Below are 13,228 nucleotides of genomic sequence, written 5' to 3' on the forward strand. Positions count from 1 at the left end.
CTAAAGCCTCCCAACAAAACCCTACCAAAACCAAGGCATTCCTGCCTTGGCAAGGGGTTGGACTAGATTATCTCCACAGGTCTCTTTCAACCCTAACAATTTTGTGATTCTGGGATTCCACCGCACATTACTTTTCAATTGATGGAATGAAAGTACAACTTCAGTCAATGAATTAGCTGATACTGACTGACTCTACATAAAAAGGAGAAGAATTTCCAAAGTGCTTTAGCTTAGCCTGCCCTTGAAATGCTCAGTAGCCAGAGGAAAGCTATCTTCATAATCTACATGTTAATAAATGTTGATGACCCTACTGTGCATATAATTATTTTTATTATACTACATGTTAAAGCAGCAACCAATCTAAGACTCACTTTATGCACAATTTTCAAGCTGTTATCAACTGTAAGCTTGAACAGTTGTACAGCTTTGTGCCTTCTATTTAAAACAAATAGTAAAAAATTGAAATAAAACTGCAAGAAGCAGCTGCTCTATTATGAGCACACTCTTTGGCAAGCGGCCTCCACATTTATTCAGGCAAGTTATGATTTTATCTCCAACAGGAAGTGCACTCAAGTATTTTTGGGAAAAGAAATCAGAAAGGAAATTATCATGACCCACACTGAACTACAGTACCAGGCACTTTGCTACCAGTAAAACAACTGCTAAGGGTAACTGCTACTAGGAAGAAAGGTTAATGTTCTGGAGACAGACAGCATTTAGTGACAATAACTACTGCAAAGGAGACCTGGAAGACAGGTTTTCTTGTATGCTGTAATTTGCAGCCCTAGAAGAGCAGACAGACTCTTCTGCACATGGTAGAGTAAGATCACCAGAAAGACATTGTACTGCTGTCTCCAAAGCTGGCAAACACATGGAAACATGGTTACAGCATTTTCTAAGGAAGAAAAAGGATTCAGGGCAGCTAAGCAAGCCTGGGCAAGACTCAAACACCCTGTCTGGATACCCTTTCGCTTAAAATGTGAGATTTTGCCCTTAGGATGCCCATGTCACCAGAGAAGGGCAGACACAAATACTATGACACTTTCAGGCTTCATAAGGTACCAGTTAGAGGTAACTAGAACAAGTCTAGAGCTCAGCTATGAGCTCTTGCTTCTTGCTGGAACTTAGGCTTCCTGACTGAACTGCATGTTGTATAGTTGAATCCCAAAAGGATGAAGAGCACAGTTCTTTCTATGGTAATCTGCCTTTAAAAATGCAGGCAAAAGAGATGGATCTCAGACGGTGTTAACTTTACAAAGAACTATATATTCCAGTCAAAAGGATTTCTTACCATGTAACATTTCCTCTAGTATATCTCTGGTAAAAAAAAAAATGCAGGTATGGATTGATTTTTGATATTTGCAATTTGCTCTACTACAAAAAGATTTTCCCAACTACCCTTGAACTTGAGCACATAAATATTTCTTAAGCCATTATGTGAAACTTAAAGGATCTGAATGTAATTCTGGAAGAACAGGAAAAGGAAATAGCAAAACTTCTATCCATTACAGACATACACACACCCATCTGAAAACACAATGATAAATCTAAAAGAAGACTTCCTGAAATCAAGGATTTTGTACATGCCTTGATATTAATAATTCCTTTTTAAAAGGTTGCTTTTAGTTTTAATGTAGGAAATATAGCATTTATGTAAAAAAAAAAAAAGGGGGACAGCAGCACACATTCACCCTGCACAAATCAGTAACAGCATCAACAAATATATACATGAACTCCTCTACAATGGAAAAGAATACTTTCCTCTGTGCCAAACTTTCAGTTAAGCTGTTTTGATTTAAGAAAGATAAAAATCAAGACACGAAGAGGTCCTTTTTATTGTAATAATGAACCTTAAATTAATTGTTTCTCCCATAGAATTGCATAACTCTCATGCTTACATGTCGAAAATTGTAAAAGACTGAAACACAAACTTGAACATAATAGGTTTGCTCTGTATTCATTTTGCATATTCCAGTAACTTAATTCACTCTGAACATCTGATTTCAAATGCCAAAGCACTTGTATTTATAACAAAACCCAAGAAAGAATGAAAACTTTCTCATATACTCTGTGTCAGAATGTGAGCTAAGTAGCTTCACGAAAAGAAATCTCAGTAGCCTCCTAACAAAAGTAGAAATATCAAAGAAAGCTGTAGTTTCTTTAATGTAAATTCCTACTTCTTATTAAAGGATAAACTACATTTAAGAAATCCAGACACTTTACTTTCACAGTTTGCAGCCCAGCAGTATTTTTAAGAGAAGCAAAGTAGCCAAACCAATTAAAAAAACGATTATAAAAAGAAGTTAACTGACACAATGAGGTTTGGTTATTCTTCAAGAACAGCAGGCTTCAAACAAAAAGGCTGTGCCCCTGTGAGAAACAAATATGTAGTATGTGATTATAAATAATTATTTCTAAGCTTCTATGACTTCACTGAGTCTAAATAAAATGCAGACTCCTAAAATCACTTTCATTTAAGCTGTGTCTATGGAATGAGGCTAAGTCTGTTTTGTGCAACATGACTTTCATCTATTCTATTAAGAATGCTTTTTATAAAATTGAACATTAGGGATATTTGAATCAGGATCACTGTTCTTCAGAACACAAGCATTCAGACTCTTAACAATTGCAAATTAGCTGCCAGGCAAAAATGCTTATCGGTGGCTATTATATATATGTAAGTCCCTCATATATCCTGACCTCTTTGGGGGTTTGTGTGAGAAAAATTATTATCCTGTTGACATCCACAAAAATATAGATGGCAAAGTTAACTATCTCTAATAAAACAGATCCTGTCAAAACTTTCAAAGAAACTTGAAAAGATCTTGTTAGTAAAGATAAAAGTGAGATGAACCCCTCAGGTTAACTTGAAGAGATCAAGACAAGGAAAACCCCTACCAATTTTCATTACATGCCAGACTATGAAACTTAATTCTTTACCTAAAGGGAGGCTCTGAACCATGATTTATAGAAGACTCTGGATTTCTTAAAAATAATAACAATAATAATAATAGTAATAGAATGCCTTTGTACTCTCATCAACCATAAAGTAGCACCTGTGTTTCACATTCCTTTTTTCTTTCTGCTAATCATACTTCCTAGAATATTTTGGAGGAGGTCAAGGGGTACTTTAGAATATTGGTATCGACACTGCACACAACTTTTAGATTTGATTTAGTTTTCAAATCAACAATTTCTTTGTTCTTCCACAATGTTTTGAATAAGAAATAATTCTTGAAAGTTGAATTCTGCTTTACAGCAATGTTTTTCAATGACTTTCAGGTTTTCCTCCAAAATGCCAGCTTTAGTGACTGGTGAGTTAAACTGGAATTTCTATACCTACATTAGTTGATTTAACAGAAGGCATGCCTTACCTTTCTTACAAATAGTTTGTTACACAAAGTTCTCCTCCTCTCTGAGCACTTTGGTTGAAAGATTTCCTAGTTATATTTTACATTACGTTTCCACTTCAGCTTTCAAATTGAACAGAGTGAGAGTTTTCTCACATGTTCTGCAAAAGGTCTGGGCTATACTTCCACATGGCATTCCCAAGAGAGAACAGTCTTTCATGAAACTAAAAATAATTTTACAAAAAGCAGCCACGAACAAGTTTCTTTACTAGTAACTTGCAAACCTCAATATTAATTGCAGTTTTTAGGAACTTGTGAAACATCCAGTCACATTTTCATACCTTGGTACTTGGTAACCCTCTGAAAAAACCCAGGAGTGGTGCCCACCCTTCCCTGAAGCCATCAAACCATGTACAGTCCCAGCAAGAAAGGAGGTGATTTATTCCTAATCTCTGCTAAGATGGCACCCCCAGATCCAAAATGCCTGCAGCTGTCATGGTGGCTTCTTTCCTACACATCAGGAAACAAACTTGTTCTTGCATTGATCTGTCATCCTCAAGGCTGGTCTTATTTCCTTCTGCAGTCCCAAAGAAAGGGACTGGCACAGAGTCAGTACTCTGCAAGCACATCACAGCTTCAAGTGGAATAAAACCTGGGACATTTTGGCAAAAATCCTAACACTGAATTATAGCCAGTGAAGTCAACCCAGCCTGGCAAGAATCACAGGTTAAGGAAACAGAAGTCAATACCAAATACACAATGCTCACTGCTGATGGTTCTCAAGAACAGTTCTGCACCTCTGTCAGAAGTGACTAAGCCCAGCCAATCCTACCTCCAAGGCAAATGGCTGACCTCAAAAAGTCTCTCACAGCATTTTGTGGTGATTTTCTGATGTGTTTTTTTCTCTGACCTGAAAGAAGTCAGCAGGACTACCACATCTTTGCAAGATCAGGGCCTTGAGAATTACAGCAGCACTTACTGAGAAGTAATGCAATTTAATTAATACTTTGGTACTCGTCTGCACTAAAATGCAACATTATTATTTTTATAATATACATATTAGACATCTTCTTACTTGTCAGACGCTGAAGCATGTTCTAGCATTCACTGGTTTATCACCCTTAGCCTGCCAAAATTCTTGAGGTTCTCCTAATTACTCTATCTTCTTTTAAGACACTACTACCATGAATTTCAGACTTTTGTCTCCTGTTTCTCTTAAAAGTACATTTATACCGACATGTATTTTCCCTGCCTCTTAAACTATAGTTACAAAAACATGACACTGTCTTAAGAGTAGGTTTAAAGCCATAGAGGCTACTTAACATAGGCTGGGAAAAAAAAAAAAAAAAAAAAAAAAAAGAACATATCCTGTTCCCATCAACAGGAGGCTTACACTTTTGAAGCAGGATCAAGTTTCCAGGGAAAAGACTTGGTGAAAGCTTACAGAAACAAAATTGTTGTGGCCGGGTTTAGACAGAACAACCGCAACGCTGCGGCTTGAGTCTGGAGCGCCTCCTGCTGTTCAAGGGATAGAACAGCAGCAACGGTCGGTATCGCCGCGAAAAGAAGCGACAAAAACCAACCCGGTGAGCAAATAGCATCAAAACTCTACAGTCCAAACGCATGAGGGCATCCTGCATCCTTCAGAAGTAAACATCTACCTCTTAGAACTAGTTATTAGAAATCTGGTGAAGGATTCGTTTCCTTAATTCTGCTACAGTAAAGACTAAATGTATATTTACAAGACAAAAATATATAAACAGATTTAAAATACACAACATGCTGCAAATATAAAATAGACCCATTCAAAACATGTAATGAGTTTCAGCGTCATTTGAGATGTAGCTAGTCAAAATCTGGAGGACTAAAGAGGAATGGCTGAATAGGCCAAACCAAGAAACAGTAAACATTTTCCAGCTGACACACTGTCCCGTCTAATATTTCTTGCACCACCTAGTGCTGAGTTGCTTAATCAAGAACTGAATATCCATAGTCTCTTTCTTTATACCTACATTTGTAAAGATAATCTGCATCTCATACACCTGACAATACCTACAAAATTATGAGTCTGTACTTCAGCTGGAGCCACGGTGACAACAGTAGTCCAAAGGGAATACCCAAAAGCATACATTTGTTTCCCTTTCAACAAAAATGTTTTACTAAGCAGAAGAAAAGAGAATTTCCTAATACAAAAACCTACCATGCAAACTACTCCTGAGTCCCAAAACATGAGAGACAAATACATAAGCCATGCTATATGCACAGTGCTACTACAAATACAACCACAGCATTTCTATTAAAGACCTAAAGCTGAAAGTAAATTTCTTCCAAAAGAAACCCTTGGAGGGCAAAAAAAAAAAAAAAAAGTAATAGTCTAAACAAAGAACAGGAGAAATTCATGACAGTTGAGTGCATCATGTTTTAAAATATATTTTGTGATTCCAAGATGAAAAAATGCAAAATAAAATAGGACAGAAGTAAAAAAACTTATTTATTGAGCATTTAAATAAAAAAAAAATTTTTAAAAAGCATTCTTTCATTTTCCTATGGAAAAAAACAACCAACCAACCAAGGAAAATAACATCACTTTTCCTTAGATGAATAATTTAATACTATGAGATAACTGGCTCAGTTAGGAAGAGAACAACAACAAATAGCCAAAAGTCAAACTCAAGCCAAGCATTAAGGTTTGTGGGACAGATACAGTTCTCATCTTCCAGCTACAAAACTGCTGACCTGAACATACCATAGCATCTACAGGGCATTCAAGAAGGAATGTGGTCTAACAAGGGAAGTACAAATACAAGATAAAGGATAGGAGATTCTCATTTGGGTAACAGGGCATTTAGGGCAGAGACATGACAAAATATATTCCCATCCTCTGGCTGTTGTATGAATACTCTGACTCCTGCCTAGTTTCACTCATAGAGCACAGTCCTTGAGACTATGTAGGAGAGTAGTGAGCCTTACTTTTCAGAGCTGATTACCCAGTGTCCAGTACCCTGTTAACCACCCACAATATTAGCAGAATAAATGTAAAGCCTTGTTCAGGCAGTTAGATCAAAAACTTTTTCCTAAAACAGGCAACTAACCAGAAAACAGGACCATGAGAGATCTCACTCTTGTGTTAATGCAAAGCAACTCTGCACACAACAGAAAGGAAAACTCCTTTTTTTCCCCTGTCTTGTAGATGCTTGTATATCTGCCAGAAACAAACAGTCCTACCCAAGCTGGAGGGAGAAAAACATTAGGCCCCAGTTCTGGACTGTAATTAGGGAGGCCCTATACAGATTCAGGAGACTTCATACTGATCCAACTTCCAGACTTGGTGCCTGAATACAAAAAAATATAGCAAAGATACACTGCCAGTGTCTAGGTCTGTTTTACCTGCAGCTCTCCCAAAGCCACCATGCAATTCTTAAAGTAACTTAATTTGGTCTCTCACAAAGCCCCCTAAGGAAAGGAAATATTTTTCTTTCTAATGCCGAAAAGAGCAGAATAATCTACTTGTGATTATCAGCAACTCAACCACAAGATGGTTAGCTTCATGAGATCTAACAAGGACAGTAAGACCAGTAAGACTAAGGACAATCAGCATCAGAAGACACTTTTCCAGGAGAGGTAACAAACACAGTGCCTTTGATACCTAATACTCTAATCCTTATGGCACATACCAATTCTGAAACAACCAGGCCAGTTGCTAGCAATCCTTTCATGCCATGTCTATACTACCACAGCTTTTTGATCCAGAGTAAACTACTATTTTAATCAGATACTTCCAGTGTATGTTTGTTTAAAAAACAAAAAACTGTAAATCTGCAGTGAAGGAAGAATTTTTTTCTAAACTCCCTTGTGAGAGCAGCACGTCTTTCAATTATCTTTTCCAACAGAAACCTTAAAGGTCACTGCTGCAGATCTAACAAAAGCAACATGCAGGGCTTACATCTTTCAGAGCTGACATCTCATTATGTGCAAAGGCCCAGTGCATTATTTAAGTGTGTGTAAAGGATTTATTTCCCAGTCTTTGCAAGAGAGATAGAATTCATTCTTATCCATAAACAGTAAAGATTTACAGAAGTTCCTATTTCAAGTCTGCAAAAGAGGATGAAGTTGCACATTCAGTAAGAAGCACAATGACGTTAAAATATGAAGTTGAATTGTATTCAGGGTTCAAAATTTATTTTTAAACATTACTACATCCCAGCTAAGAACTAAAAGCAAAACAAGGATAAGGATTTTCTATCTGTTCTAAAACTTCTTCGTCCTCATTAATCTTCAAAGAGGGCCAATACTTCCCTGCAAAACAACCCAGGAGCCATAAACTTGTACAGGCATTCCAGCAGTAACTAAAAAATATTACAAACAACTCTCCCACCAGAAAATATTTCTTTTTTCATATTGAGGTACACCTTCAAAGAAAGAAATCCTGTTTATGTTGAGGACTTAGTCTTTATTGCAAGGACACTCATTTACATTACAATCAGGAACATAAGGAGCTTACCTCTCAGCACGGAGGACTCCACTGTAATATGGGTGATCCCAGGGCATCAGCATCTGAAAGAGAATTCCAGCTTATAATTACAATAACAGACAACAAGTGAACCCAAAGTAAAAGTTTTATTTCACTTGAGTATTTTTGCAGTTTCAGTAAGTTACAGAATTTTGAAAAGTAATGTGAAACAGTTAGGGCTCAAGCCAAAAATAGCATCATATATCACAACCTGAAAATTTTTTAACACTTCTTGAAGACTGGTCTTATTCAACTATATGATAGGACTTCATATCAGATTTCAAGAAATACACTCAGTTCAAATAAAAAGATAAATCAAGGTATGTAGAGCATTAAGATACATTCAATGTAGTATACAAACTGGACTTGACTCTCACCTAAAGTAGAGCCTTTATTTATCAAATGAGTCAATTCAAAGCAAAGTGATACCCCCTTTCACTGCTTTATGTTTTGGTTATCTCAGTATCACTTTGTATAAACCAACAGCTGTTTCATACTCAGTATTTGGTTTTAATACAGCAACTAAGAAGTCAGAAAGCATTTGAAGCCAGTAGAGAATGTTTCTAATTCTACTACATCTTGTACACTAAAGTAGAAGTAATTGTAGAACATGATTACCTAATAGTATATTTTTTAAAAGAAACAAAACAGACAATCACATATGGAAACGTAACTTACTGAATTGTGGGGATTGAGCTTCATTTTCATCTTTGTCATCATTTCAAAGTCTTTTTGAGTTCTGAAAAATATTTTTATTATGAAAATATTTATGAAAGATTTTTGAGCAGTGAAATACAGTGCATCATAATATTGCATCCTAATAAAATGTCCACCATCACAGATGTATAGTACTATATAAAATGACTAGATAAAATGGCAGGTCCACATACAACAGTAGAAAAACCTTTTCACTCTGCTTCTGCCATTCTTTCAAATTCAGTCCTCTTCCTGTGGTTGTACAGCTCAAAAGCATTTTCATTCTTACAATACATCCCATTCATACCTAGTGATGAAACTATTTTGTGCTGTTTGGAGCTCAGGGTGGCAAGAGGGACAAACATGGAAATTTATGGATGCAAAATGTATGGATTTGTGCATATGGCAAGAAGACCAGGAGAGGTGTTCCACACTTCAACTTGGTCTTCTTGTTTGCTGTTAACTCCACCTCTTGCATTCTGTCCTGGGCGTTCTCTGATCACAGACACAGAATCTATTCTAAGCACATAGCTTTCTCTTTCTCTCAAAATTCTGGGGAAGTCTTGGTTTTTGTTTCAGAGCACATAATAAGCAGCACTGACTAACTTATTACTGCACAAGTTCCTCTATTCTTGAAATAAAGAGTAAGGTTAAAAAAAACCCAAAACTTAGTGAAAAAGGCATACCTTTTAGACAACTGCTCAGAAAGCTTCTCCAGAAATTGTCTTACTGTTTCTAGAAGGAAGGAAAAAATATTAAAATTATTCTTCCCAAAATGATGTTAAAGTTACGTGAGACTATTCCAAACAAAAATTCCATTAGATTTTTTAACAAACTACTCCAGTGACATTATTTCAAGAGAATTTAGTACTCCATTTGCTTTGTTATGTGCTGAGATAATGACACCTTCATAATCTAAGGAGTGAGCATCAATTCTGAACCAAAACACCAGATCCTCCTTCCATGAGTACTGTTATTTACAGCGACCACTGAGTATGGCATACAGCAAAATGTAACTGCAATAAAACACTTCACTGGAAGAATTATGTGCAAATTTAGCTAAAGAAACTTCGATCTCATACGTTACACGTTTGACTTCTCAACATGTCCTTCCACACAGGCCCTTATTACCTGGATTTTTGGCCATTGTTCCCTGAAGAGCCCTGTGGGCAAAGGTGTCGTAGCCAACCAGCTGTGCCAGGCTGTTCCGGCTCGCAAGCAACTCCTCCAATCGAGCCAGCTGCTGAGTGTTTGAGTGCAGAAAAATCTTGTAAGCAGCTTCTCGCACCTAATACAAGGGAAAAAAAAAGTCACATTGCTACAGAGTAATTTTTAACAGAAACAAGCAATGCAACTGAAGATCTGGCGTAACAGCTGTATTTCACTGATATTGGTGGGAAAAGGCCTAAAGTCTTTTAACAATAGTAATTACAACTGCCTGACAATTACAGCTCTTAGCCATAAAAGTGGAATGAGGAAATGCAATGAGACAAGACTGCCAAAAAGGGTCCTGTTCTCTACTCCTGTCAACAGTCTCTCATCACCTCCCTCTTTCTGCCAACATCTGCGCTTTTCAGAGCGCTCTCTGGGCTGTCTTAACTCATTAAAACTTCAGAAAATAAACCCAAGTTGTTCTCTGCATATCAGTTAAGTTTGCTTATGGTAGAATCTGACAAGAAAAAGAGACAGGTTGAGGGGAGAGAAAAGAGAGGATGAAGAAAAGCCTTATTTCTTTTGTAGTAGAAAACTATTAGTCTGCCCATCTGCCCACAAACTTTCTCCTTTTCTCCTATTTTTAATTAGGGTCTTTAGTTTGGGTCTTTTCATAACTCTGAAAAAAACTACCTGAAGACTCATAAAATTTAATAAAACGCTTTTATGTTTCACAAACCAATCACAAATAATTTTATTTCTACATATGGAATAAACTCAAGAAATCCAGCAACAACTTATACTTGCCTTCATCTGAACTAACCCCCTCTCCACATAGCATAAGTGAAGAAAGAACCCTGGAATGTTTCAATATGCTCCTGATCTTAGAATTGTATCTAAAAGTCTAGGGTGCCACTGCCACATTTCAATGAGTCTAAATTAATTCTTTTTTAGAAAAACAACATAATTAAGAACTAAAGTAAGGGTTTTTTTCAGGATAATTCAGGTTGGACGGGACTGCATGAGGTCTCTAATCCAAGCTCCTGCACAAAGCAGAGACAGCTATGAGCTAAGACCAAGTCACACAAAGCTTTTCCAGTCTGGTCCTGAAACCCTGCACATATGGGAGAGACAGCATGACCTCACTATTTCACTGCTTGGGTATCATCGGCAGGAAAAACTTCTCCAACGGGCATTTCTCATCTCAACTTTTGCCTTCTGACACTTGTTCTCCTGTCATGCACCATGCTGAAGAGCCTGGCTCTATTTTTTCCATGACATCCTTGTAGGTACTGGCAGGGTGCTGTCAGGGTCCCCCCAAACCACCTCTGCTACAGGGTGAACAAGCCCAAATCCTTCTGCCCTTCCTCACAGTGGAAGCACTCCACTCACTGCCCATCTTGGTGGCCTCTGCTGAAGACACTCCTGAAGAGTGGGGCTATAATCTCACCCCTCAGTCTCTAAGGGAAGCCCAGATGCTGTTGGCTCTTTGCTACCAGGGTCACTGCTGGCTCACATTCAGCTTGCTGCTCACCAGCACTGTGGGCCTTTGCCACAGATCAGACCCAGCCAGGCAGTCCCAGGCTGACCTATAACCAGGAGTTCTCCATTTCCAGGTGTATGATTTTGCTCTTTCCTTTTTGAATTATGTAAGACTGCCACTGAACCATTATCCCAACTTTTAGGCTACTCTGAATGTCAGCCTTCACCTTCAAGTGTATTGATTGTTCCTCCCTATTTGCTCTCTCCTGCACATCTGGTAGGCAAGCATTCTGTCACTTTCTCTACGTCACTGATAAAGGTGTTAAACAAGGGACCCAGGACAGACTCCTGCAAAAATTCTTCCATTACCAGTCTTCCTGTAGGGTGCATTTCAACCACCACTCTCTGATCATGAAATTTGTTTTTTTAACCTATCTGGTTGTCCACCAATCCAGACTGTTATCTCCTGCCTTGGACTAAAGTCACTGATGAACACTGAGGCAAAAGCAAGTGATAAGCACCTCAGCCTTATCTGCCTGCTGCCACTGTCACCCACCTTACTCAGCACTGAGCCTACGTTTTCCTTGCTCAGGCTTTTAGTAACAATGCAACAGTAATTGCTCTCATTGCTTTTGATGTCCCTTCCAAGTCATAACTGCAGCTGAGCTTTGACTTTCCCAACATCATACCTACACATACAGGCAATGTTTCTACATTCCTCCTCTAGATCCTGTACCTTTCATTCCATGTATGCTATCTTTTGGAGATGAAGCTTTGTTAAGAAGTGGCTGCTTGTCAAGCCTGGTTTCTGATACATCTGCTTGGCTTTCTAAGGATCAGGATGCACTGAGTATCTCAATACTCTCACACACTCGGAGGATGCTGCCATTAGAGAACTACCTGCTTTCTTGAGCTCCTTTACCCTTCAGAATTGCAATTCATGGGATACCACCTCTGAATAAACTGAAGCGTGCTTGCCTAAAATCCAGTCTGTATTCTGCCCCTCTTCTTCCTACAGCCATTCAGGGTCTGCACAGCCATTATTTCATACCTGCCACTATCAAATATGCCATTGATTATTACATTCTACCAAAGTTTTTCCCGTTAGTAATTACAGCATAATCACAAACCACATACATTTGCTTCACTAACAAGCCAAATAACTGATATGCACTTCTGGTAAAAAGGATGCCAAAGGAAAGTCAGGGAATACAAACCAGATCATCAGGACAATCAGCATGTAGACCAGCAATTCGTAGGTAATTGCCTTCAGCTGTAAAATTATACCGAATGTGCTCTGGCAACACATGTTTGTCAATCTTGTTGGGAATGTGAGTTCCTATCAGAAATTCGTTACATAAATCCAATATTCTGACATTGAGGTCAACTGCCTTTTTACGCTGTAAGAAAAATAAAGCACAAAATAGTATCTTCAGATGGAGTACAAGCAGAACTCAAAGTTTTTAAATATCAAAGGACTCTTTCAAAAATTAAGCAGAAAATACAACACTTAAGATTATACCCACAGAATCAATAAAGTCAAAATGCAGGGCAAGTCAACAAGATCAGATGCTCAGAAAGCATTGAAATTTCAAAGAAAATGCCCACATTTCTGCAGTAAGAAAATATACAGTGGAGTTCAAATAGAAATTACATAAGCTTTGCTAACTTGTAACTGATTGCTCTGTAAAACATTGAATAAAAAAAGAGAAGCATCTTTTAGAGAGATACCCTAAAATAGAAATAGAGTAAAATTCTCTTTTTCCTGTTTGTATTGTGCTGTTTTCTGGAGACTGTAAACTATTTACAGTATTTCAATCCTTAGGAGTTTGTGATTTAGAGTTTTATCATCATCACAGTATTTCACACACTTAATCATGCAAGATGTGCTTCAGTGAACTTGCTTACATTAGTAGAGTGTGGTCTCTATTGTCTGTGCATTCACAGCTCAAAAAAACAAAGGCTGAGGGTACAGATACAACATAACTTGTAAAATCCAAAGAATAACATAACATGAGCTCTGTCCTCCCATTCCCAC

The 13,228-nt window shown here is 37.7% G+C and overlaps 1 protein-coding gene across 1 annotated transcript in view; it reads right to left on the minus strand.

The window, feature by feature from the left end:
- The window catches only part of MIPEP (mitochondrial intermediate peptidase), a 65,798-nt gene that overhangs the window by 44,115 nt on the left and 8,455 nt on the right, over positions 1–13,228 (minus strand). The window contains exons 6-10 of the mRNA XM_059838750.1: positions 12,408–12,590; positions 9,688–9,844; positions 9,243–9,291; positions 8,539–8,599; positions 7,852–7,904 (exon numbers count right to left, since the gene is read on the minus strand). Coding sequence (XP_059694733.1) covers positions 7,852–7,904; positions 8,539–8,599; positions 9,243–9,291; positions 9,688–9,844; positions 12,408–12,590 — 503 coding nt within the window. The remainder of the gene's footprint in view (positions 1–7,851; positions 7,905–8,538; positions 8,600–9,242; positions 9,292–9,687; positions 9,845–12,407; positions 12,591–13,228) is intronic.

The sequence above is a fragment of the Haemorhous mexicanus genome, chromosome 2, assembly GCF_027477595.1.
Source record: "Haemorhous mexicanus isolate bHaeMex1 chromosome 2, bHaeMex1.pri, whole genome shotgun sequence".
NCBI lineage: Eukaryota > Metazoa > Chordata > Aves > Passeriformes > Fringillidae > Haemorhous > Haemorhous mexicanus.